This window comes from Callionymus lyra, chromosome 6 (genome assembly GCF_982586985.1).
Source record: "Callionymus lyra chromosome 6, fCalLyr1.hap1.1, whole genome shotgun sequence".
Taxonomy (NCBI): Eukaryota; Metazoa; Chordata; class Actinopteri; order Syngnathiformes; family Callionymidae; genus Callionymus; species Callionymus lyra.
Window position 1 is genome coordinate 18953686 of NC_141823.1, and position 24069 is coordinate 18977754.

General features: G+C 36.9%; 1 protein-coding gene across 1 annotated transcript; it reads left to right on the top strand.

The window, feature by feature from the left end:
• Positions 1-665: 665 nt before the first annotated feature.
• Positions 666-21376, top strand: tdrd1 (tudor domain containing 1). Its single transcript, XM_087793200.1, has 24 exons — positions 666-837; positions 1014-1051; positions 2393-2453; positions 3091-3196; positions 6858-6894; positions 6960-7040; positions 7502-7675; positions 8095-8238; positions 8317-8476; positions 8547-8624; positions 9995-10171; positions 11098-11205; positions 11734-11904; positions 12076-12327; positions 12428-12547; positions 13026-13133; positions 14413-14580; positions 16034-16345; positions 16414-16530; positions 17023-17151; positions 18656-18823; positions 18948-19229; positions 19327-19358; positions 21136-21376. The coding sequence occupies exons 1-24, from the start codon at positions 666-668 to the stop codon at positions 21217-21219; spliced, it is 3279 nt and encodes a 1092-aa protein (XP_087649326.1). The 3' UTR covers positions 21220-21376.
• Positions 21377-24069: the final 2693 nt, after the last annotated feature.

The window sequence follows — 24069 nt, forward strand, 5'->3', positions numbered from 1 at the left end:
AAATCCCTAATCAAGATCAAGGATGTTGAACTTTTTTTTTCCCTTTTTTAAAAATAAATGGCTGGGATGAAAATTAAACCTTTTTTTTTCATATATACTAAAAATGTTAATTTTATCAATTTAAACACTATACACAAAAGGTAGCAGCCAGATTAAAGTTCCCCATAGTACATTTGTGTGTTTATATTTCCTTTCTAACCACACAGTTGTCAGATTAACACTTTTTAAACAGTTCAATAAAAGACATAATCGTAGCAAACAAATAATTAATTAAAAGCTAAATACCATATGATGACCCTATTTTTACAGCACTTTCATAAGAAACGGTCACAAAATTGAAATACGATAGAATGTGAATACATGTAAATCATTGTCTATATAAAGACACACATATATTTTAGTGTATTTTACAACTTAAAAATAAATAAATAAAATAAATGTAATTAAATTAAAATTTAAAAACAAAACTAAATACCATGATGCATTGCGCATCCATCAGAGCTGGCTGGTAACATCCAATCAGTGGCTCCTATAAACACGTGCACGAAGGTAGGCTCGTTCACTTCTACTAAAGAAATATGAATGTCTTAATAAGGAATATAATTATTATTTTTTATACTTCGTAACTTTTCGCTTTGAAGTTGGTAAAGCAAAACATTTAAAAAATGGCGCAAGTCGCTATTTTGGAAAGGAAAACAGCATCTGTGCCTCACTGTCCTGCAGGTGACGAGACTCGAGTCAAACTGGCTGAGAAACTTTCGCGACCCAACCTGCCTTTAAGGAAACCTATGTCTGCTCCCATTTCTCACCTCTCCATGTTGACCCCCGCAGCGAACGGTAAATAATATACTTTTAATAAATTAATAACAAAACGTACATTAATAAGTACGTGGAATGTAAGCGTTGCTCACGTGTCACTAAACATACCGTGATTTGTACGCATATGTACACAAAGTAGTGTATTTTATTATGGTATTTTGTGTTTTAAAATAACGCAATATCGACATTTGCAGGTCAGATGAGTTTGGCAGCGACCAAGGACCCAACATCAGTATGTATTTTGTACAAAATGTTCTAAAAGACTGGTCTGTTTCACTGCTTTTAAAGCAAGCAATTTAAAATGACCACCATTATTTCATATTTTTGATAAACCTGCTTCTAATACTTCAGCATTTATTTAACAGATTATTAATGTGGATAATTTACCAAGATTATACTTTAGTAATACTTGACAAGCATGTTGTCAACTCCTCATTACCAAGAGTCATGTTAGTAAGACAGCATTTTGCTCCAACTTTGATGCTGGACCGAACCGTTTTGAGTGTTTTAAAAGTTGTTTCTACAATTTGACAAATTATTGATCATACTTACTTAAAGTGATAGTTCAACCAAAATTCCAACTTCACTCATTTTCTACTCGCCCTTATATCTACTAAAGGTTGGGCTTATTTTCAGACTAATATGTTTCTTTTTAGAATTATTGAGGGAAAAAAGCGTTCATCTTGTATTGTATTATCCTCAATGTAAGGAACTGTTCAGTAAAAAAAAAAAGTATAGTAGTATATTTTAGTTTGTTGGATCGGAAGGTCAGTCTCTCAGCTGCTGCCTGAAGTCTTTCCTCATTGAAACACATTGCAAGTGTTGCAAGATTTAGGCTTCTGGCCTGGAAGATTCTGCTAAAAACAAGTTAAAATATAGACTTTTTGTGAACAATTCCTCTTGTTAAAGCTTTTTTTCAAGATGGACGTTACAGACGAGCACTGTGGAGGTATTTCAATGTTTTAAAGTGTCACTTTGCACGAAGATCGAGATGACTGAATTATACCAACCCTTAGTCGACATGAGGGTGAATAGAAAATGAGTGAAATTTGAATTTCTGGTGGACTAAGCCTTTAGTCCTAAATTGTTTTACCCCTACATTCATAAGAAAATAAAATGACACGCATTATTTAACCGTTTTTATTTTTATTGATACCAGTTTTAAGTAATTTTGGTCACTCTAACCTAACTTTAAATCATGCTCTCGCCTTTCTGATCAACATTTTAATTTTCTTTTTTTTTTTAATTAGAGTTTTTTTTTCTTTTTATTTTAAGCAGTTTTAATCGTGAAGTTAAAATTCGTCTTTCTTCACAACTTGACTGATTAAGTCTTTGTCCTTATCCAACATTGCAAACGCCACTGTGTAACAGAAGGAAAGATTTTGAAGAGAACTAACTAGGGAGAGTATGAAGGATGTGCAGGGGGTTATATTGTTTAAGTACTGGGATGGTATTTTAATCAAGTGGAATATAAAAATAAAATGCCAGCATTTTACCTTTTTATCCAAAATAGTGTTTATGTTGATAACATTTGTTTTTATCTTGTATCTAATACATGTTTTCTTCCATTTAGGGTTTCTTTTTCAATCAGACATCAGGAAAAGTGAACCTGTGTGGCTACTGTGGTCATGAAGGTATTGAATTGAAAATAAAATAATTCAGAATAAAACGATTGGAATGCTGCCGTGTTAATGCGTTTAATATTAGGGCTGAAAGATTATTGACAATAATAAAAAATAAAAAAATGTTGTCAGAAATATTGCGATTAAATTTGCGATTATTTTTTCAATGTCTTCTTTTTTTTTTTACCTAATACCATAAACGATTAACTTTACAGTAAAATGTATTTGTGATTCTTAAGATAAAGTCGTTAAGCCATTTTTAAGATGAAGGCAAATTAAGCATTTAAATAAAGGGAGAAGGTTCATTTAGTTACTTTAATTACAATTGTAAACAGACATAATATATTCTGTGCAAATACTTTTCTCTCTCTCTCCCCGTTGTTCGGCTCGACTCCACAATTTTATTTTCGACTGCTCAGAAAATAAATTAAAATTAAATAAAATCACAACATTTGCGATTTAATAATCGCATTTTTTAATATCGCGATCATATTGCAAATGCAATTAATCGTTCAGCCCTATTTAATATGGACATAATTGATCATAACATTTTTGAATAATGTTTTGACACATGCTGCTCTCGTTCATATTGTTCTTTCAAAGACAGACTCTGAAATGACTTTGTAATCTATCGCTTTTTTTTTAACAGGCAGTTTTTTTTGCACACGCTGTAAGAAGATGTCGTACTGCTCTGTGACATGTCAGACTGAAGACTGGAAGGCACACAGGCACATGTGTCAGCCCTTTGAAGCAGAGTAAGATCTCTCTTTATTCAAAGTTCATCTCATCTGTTGAAAGTTGTTGAACATTGTATATTAATGTCTACCTCTCGACAAGCACATCCTAAGATTACATGACGGCATCGGTTTGTTTTTTTTAGTTGTTTTTTTTACAATTTTGAAGACTTTGTCTGCTCAGCTTATTTGTTTTGAATCTATAAAATATTGTTTAGCTCATCTTTTTTCCTGACACAGTAGCTTGATTCGGTGATTGGGAGGCATTCTTTATTTTTCCAGGGTATTCGCCGGGTCCTTCAATATTAAAAAAAACACAAAAAGCAATCTCTTTTTTTTCCAAGTTAACTGTCACCAGGGTTGGTGAGGTTTTATTGGCTTCTAAATTGTATGACTGTTTCATTACTGCAGAAACTATTTTATACTATTTTTACTCGTCAAAATTGATCCAGGTTATCTTTGAAAATGCAAGTCCAACAACAATGTGACATTACAATGATTGTAGTTATAGTGTTTTTGTTTTTTTTAATTTATTTGGAACACAAAGGCTTGCCTCACTCTTGCCAAAATATGTTGACCTGATGAGTCTATATACTTCAAGAAGTAAAAGTCTGAAGATTAACTCTTTGAACCAGGTGCAGTCTGTTAAACTTAAATAAAATGACCCAAAATGATTGCATTTCTCATGTAATGAAACTCAATTCTGCTGACCAACAGGAAATTGTTGTAATACTTTAACTTGGCGAACACACTAACCATTAATAATGATAAAAAATGTTTCCTAGATACTGTGACTAATTGGGATAGAATATCAAATTATAACATGCTAATCCAAATGTTTATATTTGATTTGATTTCACCAATCCTTAAGGTGAACATTCAATCGCCCGAATCTGTCCAGTCCTGTTATGTTCACACGTTTGTCTACTCTTGGACCAGCTCGACTGACATTAAATTTAACCAATGTAGTGGAAATAAAGCTTTTGTCGTCCTTACCCTCTTTCAGCTCAAGACCTTAAACTTCTTTGGAGTTCTTGGGTATTGCAGCAGGACAATGACCTTAAGCGTTTAAGTGGATTTTTGAATGGCTTAAAACATATTTAACACCACCAACCACATTAAGGAAGTACAATTTACTTGCGTCACATCAGCATTTTGTCGACAGGGGTAAGGAGCTGCAAGGAAACGACTTAAAAGCGGAACATAGGAGGCCCTGTCACAACCTTAAATGCAGGTGGAGAGAAAGGCCAATCTTTCAATGGAATGACACTGAGCCAATGATTTAAATGACATTTGGGTCAAAATCCTATACATAAAGTAGAGGCTCTCAAAGTTCACAACACTGGGGACAACAACATCAAGTTAATTCATAAAGATGTCTAGGATGTCTGTTGGCCTTTCTGGATTGTCCGCTACTCAATGTTGAAGTTCACAGGAAACACAAACGCAAGAGTCAATCCTAGCTCTTTGATTCCCCCCACAATAAACCTCTGGCTGAGTTTTCCCACAAGGAAGGAAGGCAGGAAAAAATGAACTGGAACAAAACTGCATGAGAAAAGCTCTGAATACTTGTTGATACCCTAAATGGGGGCGTTTGTAATCAAAGAAAAAGGACACAGAACTTAAAGGAAAAAAGACTGAAGTAAATTCTTATCCCTTGCAGGAGTATTTGAAAAAACTCACAAGGATTTTTGGCAAACTCCTTCCTGCTCACTTCATTATAAACGCACTAAGCTAGCGAGTGGTCCATCCCAAGTACAAAACATGCAGAGTCAACAGAGTTCTGTGGTTTATACCACTGGAGTGAGGAATGCTCAAACCTGTTCAATAGGTAAACTGAAGTTTTCTCACGGGAGTTCACACCTCCTTGGGTCAGGGCTGAATTCATCTACATCACCTGGAGGAACCGTTCCTCAACACGGATGGTGACCTCAGTCATGACCTCACTGTCACTTACAATGCAGTACTGTGCTCCCCTGAGGTCATGTGATCATAAACCCACCCTCATGGGTTTCTATCGGGGACATGAGTTCAGGGTAGGCAAGTGAGACGATTGAAGGTTAATGTTTGTAAGTGACATTAAGTTTTACTACTGGGACATAAAGCTGCAGTAAAAAGGAACAGGTTGAGGCAGACGGTAGTCTGGACTTTTACAACCAAGTGTTTTGTATTTTTTTTTAAAACTGACTAAAATACAATAGAATTTTGGTCTTAATACCATCTTGTTTTTTCTTTTTCTGCTATTGGTTGGAATCTGTTAGAAATGTTATAGTTTTAAGCTTTTCGCCAACTGATAATGAATTGAAATCAATTTTTTGTACACCACTCTCAATTTTGTTGCATGTATTGTAGAAATGCGAGGGCTAAGACATGGAGGGTGCAAAGAAAATTCCCTGTGCTTTCTTATATTTAAGTACTGTACATATGTGTGTGGGAAAAGATGACCTATGAAGTAACCACTTCAATGTCCTTTTCCTATGGGTTTCTTCTTAAATACATCAATAATTCATATTACTGTTAAATTGATTTCTTTGTGAGTCTTAAAATAAAGAAATAAAGCCATACATTTAGTTTACAGTATTTTTAGTGCAGAATACAAAAACTGGGTCAATAATCTGTTAATAAAGTTGTCAAGTACTGCTCCTCTTGAGCTGAGCCTGATGCCATTTAGCAACAAGTTAAAGTGGAGTGTATTCTCACCCCGCTTGTTTCGCTCATTAGTAACGTGATTACGCAATGGTTGGAGATTCAAATTAACATTAAACTAAATAAAAAACACAATTTTAAAATCAGGATTTTATCATTAAATGCAAATAGTCGTTCAGCTCAAAATGATTCTACAAATATAACAAACCTACAGTATATCTGGTGGACAGGAAAACGCTGTTGCTCTAAAATGTGGAATTGATGGTAAACCCGAATTAATCTGGCCTTTAAAAAAGTGACACTTGCATGGTAGTGATTGATAATTTCATCTGGGTTCATGTCTGAGTTGGTAAAAAGGTATATTTGTAACATTGTATTTCTAACATGAGCGGCAGTGCATAGTGTCCTGCATCACTGAGAAACTGCAAATACAAGGCTCTTCACAGAGGGGGTGAAACTTCGCCGTTCTGGACATCCACAACTCCAGATTCAACCGGTGTTCCAGTGCAGTCATGCAATCTACAACTTTACTTTTTTACCCTCTTCCTTCTGGAAGGAGGCTGCAGAGAAGTTTTTCCTGAGCTGTCAGAAGAATGACCACGGTCATAATTTGAATTACTATTTTTTTTATTTTATTGTACCATTACATTTTTGGACGTTTCGCTACATTCTTATTGAAGGGATTTACAATAAAAATCATTGAAACCTTGACTGTCTTTTTTGTTTCTATTAACTCACAATAAAAGTAAATCAATTTCATAGAAATACTTTCTCAAAGCTCTTTATGTGATTCTTAAACTTTTTTATTTTGTATTACTTCCAAAAAAGCCTCATGCAATTATATGACAAGATGAGCTGTGTCATACTTGGGGAGGATTTCTCTGAATCATGGCTGATTAAAGATGTACCAGTTGTTGAATGGAACATTTACGAGCGCTTATTTTCACTGAATCTAAAGGTGCAATCTATTAAAATGTGGTATGATGATAATGCTTTACTCTTTGTAAAAACGTGTCTTTTCTTTGTTTTAATCAAGAGCGAGTCAACCTGCTGCCTTATCCCCAAAGTCAAAGGTACATGAATGTCTCAAATGATATCGTTTAAATGTATGAAAACGTATATATTATTTGTGTTGAAGCTCTGTGATCCAACCTCCCACTCAAGAATGTATCTCAAAGATTTGACATTGAAGAAGGTCGTCAAAGGAGAGGAATACCAGGTAACATTGAAGATTTTTGTGTGGGTAAGGTAAGGTAAAACTTTATTGAAAATGGCTTGCTTGGTCTTGTACATTGTATTTTTTGGACGACAAGGCCCACTTAAAATCCTTAAATGTTCTCAAAAACTTCTGTGATCCTTATAACCCGATGCTCTTAGTTTATTCATTCTTCTTGTGCTTTCTGACCTGAAACAAGTTTCATATGGTAGACGCCGTTCAAAGATCTGTCAAAATGTTGAAAAGCTAGGAAGTCGCTCCACACTTCATGCATATCGATCAGAATCTATTGAATGGTTGAATTTTACAAATGTTTTTGTTTTCTTATTTTGGAACATTTAATATTTTTTTGAAACGTTTAATATTTCTAATGAGCTTTATGTATTACAATATAACAGTTTGTTGATATGGCCTCATATAGACAGTAAATACGGTACTGTGCTTATTCTTGTCTCTGGTTTCAGGCAACAGTCATGGAGTTTTACAGTCCTGGCCAGTTCTTTCTCATAACCAAGAGTCAACAGGTGATGGAAGCTCTGCAAAACATCAGCAGAGAGCTTCAGAAAACAAAGCCCTCCTCCATCCCGTACATTCCCGATCTTGGGGAAATCTGCGTAGTGCAGTTTTCTAATGACATGGTAAGCGTCTTTCTAATGGCTATCATAATCAGTTTTTAGACCTTTGATATCGTTCTTTACACTCTTTATAATGTTTATTTTCTAAATACAAGACCAGCCATATTGTGGTTGTGAGAATTGTATTGACGTTTGATTCCATCCCCTGACTGAAGCCAGTGACTGTAAAAGGCAAAACATGCATGTTGGCTGCAGTTTGTGTAAGAGATAAAGGGGATATCGAGTAACAACCGGTCCAAGTCTTAGTAGTGTTCACTGTTCACTTCAATTAAGATGTATATATAATCTCTTGTTTTATTTTACCTTTGTGAATTTATGTGAATTAAGACTTTAAACATTTAAAGCTTGGTTCTTAATTTTTCATTAATTATTATCATCTATTATTTTAAATGTTCATATGTTCTGTCTTCTCTCGTTTCTAGCAATGGTACAGAGGCCAGGTGTTGATACTGGACAATAAGAAGAAGACAGCTGACGTTCTTTACATTGACTTTGGCAATAAAGAAACCGTACCGGTGAACAGGATTAGACCCTTGATTCCAAATGTCGCGAAGTTTAGTCCATGTGTACGTTCTCAACCAGTTTCACGGTTTGAATCTGATCCTTCATTCATTTAGCTTTCCTTCTGCATATCTTGCATCCAGGCTATGGAGTGTTATGTTGCTGGTGTCGATCCCGTGGCTAGTGATTGGTCAACCACCTGCTTAACAGTAGTGGAAAAGTTACTCAAAGGTCAAAATGTGACCGCACGGATAGTTGAAACTAATGGCCATAGTTACGGTGTGGACATCGTGGTTTCGAGCGGTAAGTTGTATAAGATAGATTTATTTTTATAACCTGTTTTTGGATGCCTTTGTTTCTCGCTGATGTACAGGACAGCTGCTGAGCTCATTCCTCCTGGAACATAATCATGGAAAGAAACTTATCAAAGAACAAAGTGAGAGAAAAGCAAGTAAGTCATTCCAAAAAACAGAACATACCAATATGTTACATTTTCTTTTAAGGAATTAAATATTCACTGACTATTTTGTTGTTCAAATGATCTTTGGGAAATACTCAAATTGGTTTTCCAAGTAATTTATTTTTAAAAAAAGAAAAGAAAATTCCCTACTTTAGAATCAGAAAGAGAAAACTTTTATTACTGGTGTAAACACGACACCAGAATCTTTTGGGGTGGCAACGTCAAATTACATATAAATAATGAATAATAATAAACAAAAACAAAATATCCTTTAACCCTCTCATTCCATATTCAGACGAAGGTGGGATAGTAGTTGGCAAGTCCCCTAAGAGAATTAACTTTGCTGGTTAACTTGAACTTTGAAACGATCTTGTGCCTTTCTGTGTGGCATTTGTAAGCTCACCTCTTTTTGCATGGGGTTACTGCAGGTACCCCAGTCTCCTCCCACGTAGGTGTGACTGTGTTTCTGAGTGGTGGTTTATCCCTGCAACAGGCTGGCAACCGGTTCAGGGTGTCCCTCGCCTCTCATCCTCAGAAGCTGGGATTGTCTCCAGCCCCCCGACAAGGAAATCGCAGTAGAAAATGAATGATTTATTAATGTACTGTGCACAGACCCTTACTCTAAAGCACGTCTTAACCAGTTATGGATATGTTATGTAGCAAAAAAATGGGGGATATTTTAGTTTAGTTTAGTTTTCCAAGAATGCGTTGAAACAATTTTTATAAATCTCAAATTGGTAAAGCCTCCAAAGTACTTATTACTTACTTATCATAATTAATATTTTATTAGTAGATTCAATTAATTCATTATATAAAAATGCCACACAGGGATTTAATGTTCTACGCTCAACATAAATGATGCTGCTGATTTGGTTTGAATAGCTTTTTCTTTTAATCCAGCATTATATTGCAGATGAAGATTTAAACGAAAATAGTTTTCTTCTTACCATGTATTCTTAAGAATGCTGTGTTTCCAAGCAAGAACTTCTTTTGTTCTAAAATTGTATTTTTAGTTGAAATGGATTAATGAAGTTAACTTGTGAGAACTCTGTGAAATGTTTTCGTCCCATGCTTTGAATTAACTCCCACCGTTTCTACGTGATAGAACACACCACACTGTCCCTGTCAATCCATTGCAGTGAAAGAATTTTCCATCAACAACAACCTCCATCATTAAATTATTCCATTGGCTTATAAAATAGAATGCAGGACACAAACTCTTTGTATGGGATTTTTAAGAAATGTGTTCAGTGTCAGTTTTTCCTGACATAGAGACATAATCTCTTATTTTATTGGGTTGAACTAACTTTTTTTAATCATTTCATTGTTATGTTAACTTTTTAAATGTTCTCAACCACCAGAAAGCATGATGGCCTCTGCCTTGGATAATGTCAGGAATTTCTCCAATGGACAGGATGAGGCCTGCTTCACCCAGTTGCCTAAACCTCCAACTCCTGAAGTGGGCAGCTCCTTGTCTGTTGTCGTCATTGACCTTCAGTCCCCCAATGAAATACTTGTGCAGAACGTTGCGAATGCTGGTGAGTTATAAATATTTTCAATAAGATAATAAAATATTTTTATAAAGGAAATTAACCTCCCCATCAACTTGCATCTAAATCTCTGTGAAGAGATTTGAGATTCCATGAACTTTTAAGGATTGTTTATTTTATTTACTTTGACGCTCTAATAATAATTGTTTTGTAATGTGTGTAAAAGATAGTCAGGGTCAATGAATATGGTGAGGATATATGGTTGAACAGCTGTGGAGATGCAGGTCTGAATTAATGAGCGATCAAAAAGTGTGGATTAATATATTTTCCTGTTGAACGTAGACAGACCACATCTTTACGCTCAGAACAATACTAAACTTCTTCTTAAGTAATTATTTGATGCCTTGATTGGTGTCTGAAGACACGGCTGCCCAGGTGCCCAATTCTAACTCTTACTTTTAAGATTATTTTCTGTTGAATTTAATTAATTGGAGCGTGAGTGTTTTTTTATCTTCTTTTATTACTGTGCTGTTTTAATGGATTGGTTTTTATCTGTAGTTGTTTGCTTTTTATGTACAGCACTTTGTAACTATGGTTTACAAAAGTGCTGTTTGAATAAAATTATTATTATTATTATTATTTTAATTTTGTTTAGAATTGTGTTTCATAATTAAGTTGGACACAGAAGTGAATTATGATGATGATGATGAAAAACACTTTTATTTGCCTTTTATTTCTATCACTCTAGATGTGACAGTGGGACTGCATTTCAATCCAAGTCAAGTGTGATTTAACATCTGCCACTAGTGTTTATTTTGGAAATTGATCAGATACCCCTGTGTTGTGGAAAAATGTTAGGAACACCCGTCTTGAACGGTTTGTACATGTGCTAAGAGAACAAAAGAAGAATCAAGGATAAAGAAATGCTTGTTTGAAAAAGGGAGGTTTCATAACATGTATTTTTTGTTAAACAGGCTTGATACAGGATTTACAGCTGAAGATTATGGATCACTGCGCTCTGGCTTCAAAGGTCGAAAACTTTAGGCCATCTCCTGGCAGTGTATGCTGTGCACAGTTCTCAGGTGCCACACACTCACATTAATCCACATCATTTGCTTCATGTAGTTCTGTCATGAGAAATTGGAGCCAAAGTGATAATGTAACCACAATGTCAGATTCTTTTTGTCAATTTTCTGCTTGAACATTTGTTCACAAAACCAGAAAATTGGCTCTTGTTGTGTCTGTTTCTGGTAACTTCAAATTGCTTGTCAGTACTTAATAGAAATCTGTCTCTGACTCACTGCTGTAAAACAGTGCGTTGGTCACATGACACTCACAGACTCTCTTGGCAGGTCGTCTAGACAAAGCTATGTAGCGAATACTCTTGTCATGACTGTTCATAGTTAATACCATCATTACAGATAATATGAAGAAAACATCATCATGACTATTATGTCAAGTATATTTATTGTTGCTTTAAGAAAGGACTCTTTTCTATACTGTTTAATATTGTACTTTTTAATTGACTGAACAATTACTACTGTTACTTTGTGAAGTAGATACGTATTGTAATCCCATTTGCAATGACAGTCCCTTCTCTGTTCTTTCAGGGGATAAGCAGTGGTATCGTGCCAAGGTTCTAAATTACTCATCGGAGCAACATCTGTTTGTGTTCTACATTGATTTTGGAAACACTGAAGATGTGCATCTAGCCAATGTGAAACCAATTAGCCCAGCTTTACTGTCCTTGCCCGTGCAGGCGCTTACATTTTCACTTTCAGGTAATTAAGTTGCTTTGCTTTCAGCTTGTTTATTTATTTTGAGACCTTGAGTTGTCTTTTAATAAGGTTGATTACTAACCACTTATCTTTATATCCTTCTCTTCTCGCATAATCATCTATTGATACATTTTGTAGAGACTTGTTTGATTTCTATGAGCAATTATTTTATAGGAGTGCAGCCTGTTGGTGGGAACTGGACAGAAGACTGCCTGCATGCTTTCAAGCAGAGATTTTCCAACCGCATACTAGAAGCAAAAATCCTGGACATGCAGAATGGAAAGCCGCTGGTAACCTTGACTGACCAAGCCAGTGACCCTGAAGCCAACGTCGCTGATATACTGATCTCAGCTGGTTATGCATCTGATGCTCTTGCGGTTCCCACAATTCATCAGCAAGAAAATCAGGAGAACGTTTCAAATGAAGGTAGCGTCCTATTACTTATTTTAAAACTCTCAACAAATGCATACATGTAGTTGATGTGATTCTTACTTGTTTTGCTTTTTTTGCAATGTGCCTTTTTCAGTCAATGTACCACTCAAATGGCCAACTGTTGAGTTTCCTAAGAATGGCCACAGGGTGGCGGTGTTGTCCAGTGTTGTTTATCATCCGGGAGATTTTTACTGCTACATGAACAGCCCTGCAGGTACCTGTGTCACTTCCCCTTTTGAGCCATTCGTTTTTGTTTTTTAAGGGAAACAAGTTAAAAGGTCTGTGGCAAAAATCCCTTAATGACATAACCTTAAAGGTGGGTCCTGATGAATTGGAATGTTAAGTTATTTTCAAGTTACTAAGGTATGGATTGTTTGTGAAGTCTGAAATATTTATCTCACAACAAGAAACAAATAGTTGTTTTTTTTTGCCTCGAGAATCATCATCCCTATAACCCATATATGTTTACCATCATAGCAAAGCCTTAACTACCTGACAGATTTGAGTCATCAAAACGTCCTGAATGTTATGCTGTCCTTGATTTGTATAAACTCACTCTTTTTCCATCACCCAGTGAATCTTTGAACAAATGGCTCTTCGCTAACACAAACAAGCACTTCTGTATCAGCATGGGTTGATTTTAAACCTGTTCCCCTTAAACTAGTGTTTTTACCTTTGTTTGTTTTTTCTAGATGAGCAACGACAGTTACAGATGAGTGCAGAGTTAAAACGTCATTGTGAGAAAGATTTGTCACCATTTATGCCAAAAGTTGGTGAGCCCTGTTGTGCCATGTGTCCAAGTGAGTTTCCTTCTTTGTTAATTTTTCATTATTGTTACCTACTATTGTAGTCCTAAAATCAAACATCATGGTCGCTTATTCCTTCCATTAAACACTTTAAGGTTAAAGACTACCTCAATTTCAGTGAGCTGTGCCTGTCATGTTTAACACAGTCACAGTAATTATTCAATCCAATATTCTTAATAAGCCTCAATATCCAACTCTAGCCTGGAAGTGTACAGTTACCAAGTTCTTTGGAATGCCATTTTTTCCAGTTAACACCTATCTTTACCACTTAAATTGATGCAACAGTCAGTTAGATTCTGTGTGCAGGTTAAAGGACCAAAGACCAAATCAACAACCTGAATAACCGATGCAATGATAGTGTTGCATTATACGCGTCCTTTAACAAATCACTGATGAGGGTGAATGCATCACTCAGACTCACTACCTCCTTCCGTACATGGTCAAAACTATGTCAGTAGATGTTGCGGTGGTTCAAGCCATCTACTCAAAGAAAGCTCGACTGGGATTCCGTTTAATGACGCAGCAGCTCCCGGTTTTGCTCAAAAACACCTGGCAACAGGCGTTCAAAACTACCCAAATGCTGTGGGAAATGATCTACCAATGGCATTAAGAGCATGTCCGACAAGTATGAAGAGATACTTAATGCTCCAGGGACTCTGCCTTCCCAGTTGCAATTAATATCTTCATGATCCGTGGAGCCATAAAGCATCAAACTCATTAAACACTACCACACGCCGAACTTGAAGCTGGAACAGTTCCTGCAGATTCCAGGGAGGCTACTCACACTGACAATGCACACGGGAGAGAGGCCTGAAAGAAAGCTGCTCAGCCTTCAGAGAGCTGCCTCGTTAGATATTTCCCTCTCTTGGAAAGCTGGTGCGATGTGACCAACGGACTGTGAACTGCCAGGATGAACAACATCTAATCCTCCTCCATCAGCACTGTCACTCCTGAGGGCTCTATTCTGTGTCCACTCTGGTTCACCGACTGATGTACAAGCTGTACTGTAAAGTTTGACGACCAAGCGGTTGTGTGATGCTTCAATATTAACAACGAGTAGTGTGGAGCACTCTTCTTCAGAAAATTATTCCTGCCCATGTTTCACTGAACATCTGGTTATAATGATGATAAATGATGCTGTCCGAATCGGACCGTGCCATGTTTGAAGGTATAAAATACTTGTATTTAATAGATAGTATTCTAGAAAATCTTAAAGTGTAAAAAGTATATTTTATATTTTTGTGGAAATTGAGTTCCTTTTGTTCTTCTTCAGGTGATGGATCCTGGTATCGCGCAATCATATTGAGCCAGACCAAAGAAAAGCTGAAAGTGAACTTTGTGGATTATGGCTACATCCTGATGATTGACAGAATTCACGTCAGATCAATTACACCACAACTGCTGACGCTGCCATTCGATGCAGTTCATTGCTGTCTCACAGGTAGTGCAAAAGTCAAAGGCTTTTCATGGTTTCTTGGGGAAACCCGTTTGCCTCCTTTGTTAGGCATTTATTCAATCTCTTGTAGGGGTTTCGTCTATTAGTAAGATGTATCATATTCCACTGTTACTATACCATTTTTTTTTGTTCCCTATCCAACACCAAATCCAGTGTTATCTTACGCATCAAGCTGTTGTCTAGAACAGGGTCCCTAACCATTTTGGGCTCAAGAGCAGGGTTCAAAGTAGACAATATTTGTATTGACTAACTCTTCAGGTATGACAAATGAATATAGCCAATAGTAACATTATTAGCGTTCAAGTATGGTTAATTCTGTTAATAGTTATAGACTCGAATTGCATCAGTATAAATTTTGGTTTGAATTGTGTGTGCGTAAGATGATATCTATGAGGGTCTTTGCCAGGCAAGCTCTGATCGGAGTGAGAAAGCTGTGAATCACTTTAATGCATATATTTTTAAATAAATCTTATTGTTAGTATTTTAGACTACTGGTTACACCCAAACACAAACGAGGCCCTTAAATCTACTTTTTGAAATGGTTACTACATTTTATGTCAGAACCAGTGTCATTATTTCAAGAAACATCTTAAAACTTTATTCGTGCAGGCTTTTCCCTGATTTTCTGGGACTGTTGTTTTCAGTGTTAGCTTGATCTTTTTAGTATATATTTTTAGATTATTCTTTATTTTTTATTGTTTAAGAGCTTTGTGACCTTGGTCTAGAAAAGCGCTCTATAAATATAAATAACTTACTTACTATTATGGCGTATCGGTACACATCACACATAAAAGAAGAATTATCAAAAATACAATACAGCATAATGACTCACTAGGGGCTATGGCTTTATTTATTTTTTATACGTGGAATAAAAGCAGAATTTCCTTAATTAACATTGAGATTATTAAGAAAATTGCTACTAATATCTTAATTTACTTCTTTCTTAGTCCTCATTGATGTCTTCCTTTTTTCTTTGTATTATTTACTTCAATCTTTAAGATTCTTTATCAAACATGTCCACTGTCTCTCATTTTATGGTTCTCTACAAAGCTTCCTGTTCTCCCTTGCAGGTACTCCTCACTCACAGATCAATGTCAGTCGCCTCCACCTCTTTCCATTTGCCTGCAAGCTCTTCACTTCTCTTGATATCGGTCCATTTCACTGTTGAAAATGATGCATAATAAACACGTTGCAAAATATTATCTTTATTTTGTTACATTTTGTTTACATGCTTGAACCCCTAGCTACATGTCCCTCCACTACTTTCCCAGTTAAAGAGCACAGTCATGTCAAAAGCGATGGATGGATGGATAAACTTTATTAATCCCAATATCCAGGCAGGTGCTAGCTTGGCTCGGGGGGAGGAAACTCATTTTGTGCGATATAAGAATCTGCAGACTTGTTTTTTAACTCTTCTGTGTTTTATGTTTTCACGCAGGTGTGGCGCCACTGGGCTCTGAGTGGAGCAGCGAAGCTATTATTTGGTTCCAGAATCTGCTGGTTGGCGAGCAGCTCTTCGCAAACGTCATTAACGTCACTCCACAGGGTTATGGTCTGGAGTTAGAGTGCGCAGGGCAAAATGTGGCAGCAGCCCTTATTTCCAAACAACTGGCCAAAGCATCTCCAATTATCAGGGATGCAGTGAAAAACTCTGAGGTTTCGCACCCTGAGACTCCAAAGGAGCCCCCCCACAAACGACTGCCTGAGCCGAAAACAGATTTGAAAGCACCTACAGTTGCACTTTCATCTGGTGAGTGCTTCATGTTTTTAATCAACGGTGTGAGTCAAAATTAACAGTTTTCTTTCATCCCTTCCCAGATGATTCTTTCCCTGTGGACTGGAAGACTTTTGAGCTACCCCTCAACATGAGCTTCCCAACACGCATTGCTGCTATTATAAGTCCTAAGCTCTTCTTCCTGCTGGGTCACAACAAGGGTCAGAACAACTAATGTGTTCTTTTGAATGTTGTCATTAAGAGTGTGGTGGACTTCTTGACCAGGCTGTGTAACATGGCATGAGATGATTGTTCAGGGGGTTTTCAGGGTATCGCTTTTCAAGAATAACATAGAGGTCAGAACTGTTGTACAAGAGGAATCAAGTTGATAAATCTCACAGTGGGAATGAGTTGTCATGAGGATTATACTACTTATACAGTAGTGAGCATCATGGATTCATGTCATAAAATAGGAGAGAAGAAGAACAGTAAGTTTTAGTTGTTCAGGACTAGTATTAGGATGTCAAACAAGTTGTTACACATTATCTTGGACTACTATGTCCTTAATAATAAGCAAGAAGTATCACTTATAAGTAAAGAAATACACTCATTTGTGAACCACCCAAAATGTCAGAGAAATGGCCTTTTACTGAATGTAGGGTTATGACACAACCTCCTGCTTGGTGACACGTTACCAATTTTGTCATCTTTAGTGGATGAGAAGAAGCTTGCAGAGGTGATGGCAGCACTGGCTCAATACAGCTGTGAACAAAAGGACAAAGGACCTGCCTCCAAGTATAACACACTTGTTCCCGGCGCTGCCTGCTGCGCTCAGTTTACTGGTGAGCTCAGCCTTTTTAATGTATCCATGGGAAAGAAAGTCAATCAAATGATTAGCTGTGTAAAACAACATGTGCAGGGCTACTTTGCTCTAGAACCATTAAGCAAACATGATTGTGTTTAATGTGTACATTTTAATCATCAAATATGTGCATATTACTCTTGAGCCTATAAAGGGACAGTCACATAATAAAATAGACTTTTTGGAATAATGAAAAAGGTTTGACTAAAAGGAAGCGTTGTTTTGAATTCAATAGTAGGTATTTATTCTACATAAATTATGTTAAAATAGCATAGCATCACTAGTTTGAAAAGAAAAACACTGTCCTAGGTGCAGTGCTCAGACCTGTCATTCCCATTACAGGTGTGTAGCTGATACATGAATAAGCTCTTTGTTCTCTCACTCAAATATGTGTCTTGCATTTGCTGCTCTTATTCTGCCATTATATTATTGAGTGTGCTGAACTGCCTACAGACCTGCTCGGGGAACCCCATCTGCAGTTTTTGCGCCTTAGACCAAAGGTGATAATTTGGTGTCTGCTGGTGGATGTAATTACACCGCTCATGTGCAGGTAAAACGTAGGTGCGGCTGCTCTTTGAATGCGGTCAGAAGTCAGACTACAGCCTGGCAACACATTCCACAGCACAGCAAACAACAGTTTTTCTTTTTTTTTAAATACATTTTTTTTACGTGGCAGTTACCATCTCTAACGGTTTAAAGGCACAGCTGCTTTTAATGATATCTTTGTTGAGGAATTCTTGTTAAAGACCACCCACATAATTTCAAAAGTTTTCTCAGAAACTAATTTACTGTAAGTTGTGTCAACCAAGTGAAGTTTAAAAAACTAACTTAAATCCTGTGGCATGGTTGTGTTAACTACTTGTTGTTCATGGACTTTTTGTTGTTGTTGTTTACTTTCTATTGCTGTTTTCTTTCTATAAAGGTCTACTGTTCAAGTTGCTATAAAAACATCTATTGGACATTATGAATAATAAGGCTCTATAGAAGATGTTACGACGGTTTATATTATATCAATGTCAACTTGTAACAAGCTTTTTAAAGAATTGTTAGTGGTGGGATTAAAGCATTATAAACCGGTTTATTATGAGTTACCAATTTGACTTTTAGATATTAGTAAAGTTTCAACACAGTATTTTGTTATTAAAACATTGAATTCACTTGCTTCACAGTTTCAATATCTGTATATAATGTCATTATACAAGACATTGTTCCCACTTTACCAACATTTTTTAGTCCACTAACTGTTATACGTCCAAAAGCCTATAATACATTTAAATCCATGGTAATAAACCGTTATAATTTCTTATTTAAAAGCTTATGAATTATACACATAATTAATTGTACACAAGATAATCATAGAAAGTGTTATGGAAGTTTTCTGTGTTCACTTAGAATATGTCTTGACATACAATCATCTATGTTGGTAAGTGGAGTATAGATGCAAAAATAATCATTATAAACAAATAATTTTGTTTATTTTGCAGCTGATCACAAGTGGTACCGTGCAGTGGTCTTGAAAGTCGGACCAAATGGCGTGGAAGTCATCTATGCAGATTATGGCAACATGGAGACAGTTCCGATGTCCAACATCCTGCCAATTCCTTCCCATATGCTTCACCTGCCCTTTGCAATTGCTCGCTGCTCTTTGGATGGTAATCTGATATGATCATCTCTCTATCTGCGTTGCTATGAATGTCAGTCATCATTTTAACAGATGCTATGCTAGCTCAGCTGTTGTCGCTTATTCCTTCACAGCAGGTGATCTTTGTGCTGCAGACTGGCCCGAGTGTGTGACTGAGCGGTTTCAAAAAGCAAATCTGAAAAATGCTCTTGCAACTGTGCGATCCTTCGATGGTTCCACAAATATCCTCTCACTCAGCATGCCCGCTGAGATGGGGGGAGGAGACCTGACTACCTTTCTAATGGATTCACTTCCAAACGGTACACAAAGAGTTAATTCCCCGACGTTGGAGAAAAGCGATGAAGGTTCAAAGAAAAATCAGGAACAATCAGTGCCTCGGATACCATCTCCAAGAAGGACTTCAATACAAATGAATGGTTCGTCAATAATGTGACCCCTCGCCATTAATGGTTGAATTTTAAAATTCTTAACTGATTTGCTGGGCATTTATTTGTACATTTTTTTTACCTTTAGATGGATGTTGCTGTGAACACCTGAAGTCAAAGGTCAGTGCTACTTTTGTGTTTATATCATTTATTTCTATTGAAATAAGTAAATACTTTTACAGTTATTTAAATTGTTAACATATTTATAAGAAATATTTATATACAATTATTTACAATAGAATTATGATTCATGTCCTGTTCCCTCAAAGACAGCAAAGAAAAAATGTTTTATATTATCATGTTTCTACCCTTAGAAAAGGATTTTTATAAAAATACTTTTAATCAAAAGACATTGGATGGGGGGGCTTTCAAGTACAGTTCAGCTGCTGGACAAGTGAGTGGTCTGTATGCACATAGTCAACATTAGATGCTCTTAAATAAACAACAATTGATTGTTTTCTACTTTTACTGAGTATTAAGACGATCGGTTACACAACCTATCAATGTATCTACCATGTGACTTTCTGGTATTTGGAGTTTTCTTTTGGGTCTCACTGCCTCCATCTGTGTGTGAAAGGGTTAATGGCACAATTCATGCATTTTTTAATTGGACAAGGATTTCTGAAAGCACACTGACATCTAATTTGGGATTGATATTTGAATAGATCTGTTATTTAGAAGCCCCCAAAATGATCGTCATATGGCAAAATATTGAAGTTTTTTTCTTAAATGTATGCTCAGAAAACAGATTGTAAATACAACTTTACAACGTGGTTTTACAGTGCCTTACAAATACCATTACAAAAGATGTATTTATGTGATACACAAATGCAAAGTAGCACTTTTGGAAGTGGAATGAAAAAGATGAATGCTATCCAAACTTTAAGCAAAGAGCCACCATTTTCTGCTATTACAGCTCAAGTCTTTAAGGGTATCTCTACCAGCATTGCACATCTAGAGATGGAAATGTTTGCCCCCTCAATCTCAGCCAGATTGTAGGAGAATCGGAAAATGCCATTTTCCAGTCTTACCACAGATGCACAATAACAATTAGGCCTGGACTTTGACTGCGACATTCTTACTCATAAATGTTTCTTTGAACGTAACAATTCAATTGTAGCTCTGGAAGGTGAATCTTCTGCCCAGTCATAAGTCTTTGACAGACATAATGGATTTGTTTCCAAGATTCCCTGTATTTGGCTCGAATCATCCTCCCATTTACTCTGACCAGCTTTGTTGTCTCTTTTAAAGAAAAGCATCCGGACATCATGAGGCTGCCACCATCATGTCACACAGTGGGGGTGATGTGTTCAGGGTTATTAGGTTTGTCTGCCAAACATTCAAGCTTCTCCTTGCTCTCAGTTTAGGTGGACGACTATATCTTGGTAGGTTAGCAGTTGTTGCAAACTTGATTTAAAAGTTTTCTTTGAGATGTTTAAACCGGCTTCAAAGCTCATTTTAACTGGCCTGGCTGGTGATTTTTTGTTCTTCACAATGCTCTATGCTGAGTGTTTTCTAACAAAAAAAACACTGAGGCTTTGACTGAAAGTAAATGACTCAGGAGAAGGCAATTAATTATCTCCGGGTCAAGTTCAACGACCTGGGCTCCAAAAATACATATGCAGTGGTGAAGGTCTTGACCGAGAGGAAACACAAGGATTAAACATGCATTTCATATTACGGCATTACACAGCACTTTTTAGATATTTGTTTGTTTGTATCATTTGGGTTTCACGTCACAAGTATGTGCTACTATGTGTTGATCTATCACATGAAATAAATTCAAGTTTGTTATTCGTTGCAAAATGTGGAAATGTTGAAGGGTTGTGAATACTTTTTCAAGGCATTGTATTTGTTTTTTTCTGATTTAAAAGACAAACTCCATTTTATTTTACAGATTGAACATCTGGAGATGATGATGATGCAGATGCTCTCTCATCTCACTGACATGAGCAAAGAAAAAGAGTTGGTTTTCAAGTAAATTTTCAGTGAATTTTATTTTCTTTGTTTCCATTTCAGGGCCTTGTTGAATGCATTTACTGCATTACGGACGTCTCTCTTGTTTGTTTGTAGTTACTCATTTGAATCCTTTGTTTTAAAGTTTTATCATGCACTAATGTTGTGGCTTTTCCAAGTGATCTTTGGTTTTGTGGTTTAACTGTTGGAACCACTTAATAAAAGTTGCGTTGAACAAATTACATTCATTCATTTTTCCGATATTGTTTTAATTATAGCTTAGTCTTTATAACCACAACTAAATTTAGAATAATCTTCAAAAATCGAATTCTGCCTTTATTTAAGTTGTATTACCCTACTTTTGTTTCGTTTCCTGTTTCTCTGTGAGCTTCACTGATCTACTACACCTGGGCTGTTGTGGTTCTTAATTCTGGCATTCTGTGCCAGAACATCATTGGATCTTCCTGGCAGTATGGCTTCTGTCTGTTCTCTCTCCAAGTTAGTATTCCATTATATCTTTGTGTATTTCTCTGGACTCTTTGCCTCCTTTCATTTCCGAGAGTGATAGATGACCACATCTTTTCCTATTTAATTCTGGTCCTATATTATTTTAGTTCCTGTTTGGACTTCTTTTGACTCTCTGTATTTTCAAGGCCAACTCTGATGATGGGCTGCCACTCTGAGAGTCAGTCTCCCATATTCACCTACTTTTACTCTTTCGAGTTTTTACCCCTCTGGTTCTTCTCAGCACCACCTTACCCTAAATTACCTGTACTCAGAATACAGTGCATGCATGCAATTTTAATGACATGTTTCTGCTCCAGTTAGTTCCCTCTTCCTCCTGCCAGAGCGAAGCTGAAACGTTCCAGCTATTCTCCCAGGGAGCAAACTTAAACTTGACTAGTCTGCACATATTGTCTTGCTTTGTATGCTTGCACTGTTCATTATATGTACATGTTCTGTGTTGCTCCCTCTTCTCAGACCCCAGGTGAGGCAGACCTATTGTCACGCCCCACCCCTTGACATTAACTAGTCTTTTTAGGTGTTTCTTAAATTAATCTTAGACCACTATTGTACTCATCAGTATTTGTTTTTGTACAACCCTCTTAAATTGAAAAAATTACATTAGAAAATGTTACTAAACCAAATTATATTTTTACCATAAATAAACCTCTCTGCTGTAATTGGTCAAGCATGAAGGTTCGTTTCAGCGCCTCGTCAACACTGGAAGTCTCCACCTCTAAGGGACTCATTGTATAAATTAAGTGGGGTGGGATTACAGCTGCCTGGAGGAGGATTAAAGCTATTATTACGCTACAATGGCCTCCGCTCTCTTAACCTTTTGTTCACTGAGATTTCAGGCAGATAACTTTATAAAGTAACTACTTTAAAACATTAATAAGATGAGGAAAATTACGTCTTTGAGAGGAATTCTTAACATTTGAAGAATGTGAGTAAGTCAGGAGGTTTGGGTTTAGTTGCCCTTTAATAATACTCCTGAATTGCAGTTTTCTCTGCCGCATTGACATGATCCTGGTTCCTCACTCGCTTGTAAACGTTGTCCAGGTTTTTGCTCCAACTAGTTGGTAGTGTCTCTAAACAAAATTATCAATTTCTTTTTTCAAAACAGAATGCATAGCCTCTTGTCAGGGGACTCTTGGGAGTTTAAATGCCCACAGGTTGCCACTCTGAAACAAAGCCAGAAATAAGTCATTCTCTATTTGCGACGTGTATTGCCGACTGACAATATAGACATTGAAGTGAATAAACAAAGAGACATCAATGAGTTTAGATAGTGCTTTAATGATCATAATTTCATTTGAATAGCGACTTTATCAGATTTGATAAGTTGATGTGCATGTGTGTTGTATTTATTGTTAGGAAAGCTTGGGTTAACCGGAGTTCCCGGAGGAAACCCAGGTAGAGATGAGATTCCAACTGGTGCTGAGGTTGCTTGCTGGAATCCGAAGATGTGAGTGAAAGAAGTTAGATCCATGAATTGTCTCGGAAGAACAAGAGTACCCGGAGAAAGAGTGAGACAGAACAGGCTCATGATTTCCAGATTCATCCAGTAACAATGGTTTCTAGATGCTTTGGAATGAGTGTAGATCTGTCTCGTAGGGCTGCTGATGTCTCTTGCTGTATCCAGTGAAGAGGTTTGCAGTGTCTATGATGAAGGTTTGATGCTGCTGTTGCTGCCAACTATCTCTTCCTGCGGGTTCTTCGTCTCCTGCCTCCTCTCCGACTCCTGCCTCTGTATGAACGACGCACTCGCCTTTTTCCTGTTGCACGACGGCGACGCCTGTAGGTCCTCCTCCTCCGGCGTGTCCTGGAGCGAGAGCGAGATTTGGATCGAGAGCGGGAGCGAGATCGGACTCGAGCCATGTTGTTGAGTTTTGGCTCTGGATCTTATTTTGGTTTGAAGTATCCAAAAAACTTCTCGTTAACAAATGCTGCGGGAGCACTTAATTTATAATCTTGGGTCGCCTTTGTTCTGTAAACCAAAGCCAAAATTGGCTTAAATCCTTGTGTACCTGTGATGATGAAACCAACGTCCCCAGCTCTTAAACCTAAATATTTGGTCTTGTATTCTATTGCTTGTCTCAGTGACATTGGGGGGAGTAAGTGGCTGTTGCGAGATTGTTAAAGTAGCTCCAGGATTATCTCGGGCCGAGGGAGCATCAAGCTGGAGACTTCGGCCCCTGAATTAAATTGCCAGGTTGTTGAAGGTTTTTGTTCCAAGCGATCAAGCATGCACAGTTCAACCGATGAGGTTTCAGCTGAAACAAGCAACACCGGTCAACTGATTACACTCCTCGATTGGTTGGAACAAAAACCTGCACCCACTGAGGTCCTTTGTGGAACACTTTGGACA

Excerpts from the sequence above, each read along its gene's own strand:
- tdrd1 (XM_087793200.1), top strand. The coding sequence starts at position 666 with ATGGCGCAAGTCGCTATTTTGGAAAGGAAAACAGCATCTGTGCCTCAC. Across the intron at positions 16,346-16,413 it reads TACAGTTGCACTTTCATCTG|ATGATTCTTTCCCTGTGGAC; the intron begins GTGAGTGCTTCA and ends ATCCCTTCCCAG. Across the intron at positions 19,359-21,135 it reads GTGAACACCTGAAGTCAAAG|ATTGAACATCTGGAGATGAT; the intron begins GTCAGTGCTACT and ends TTTATTTTACAG.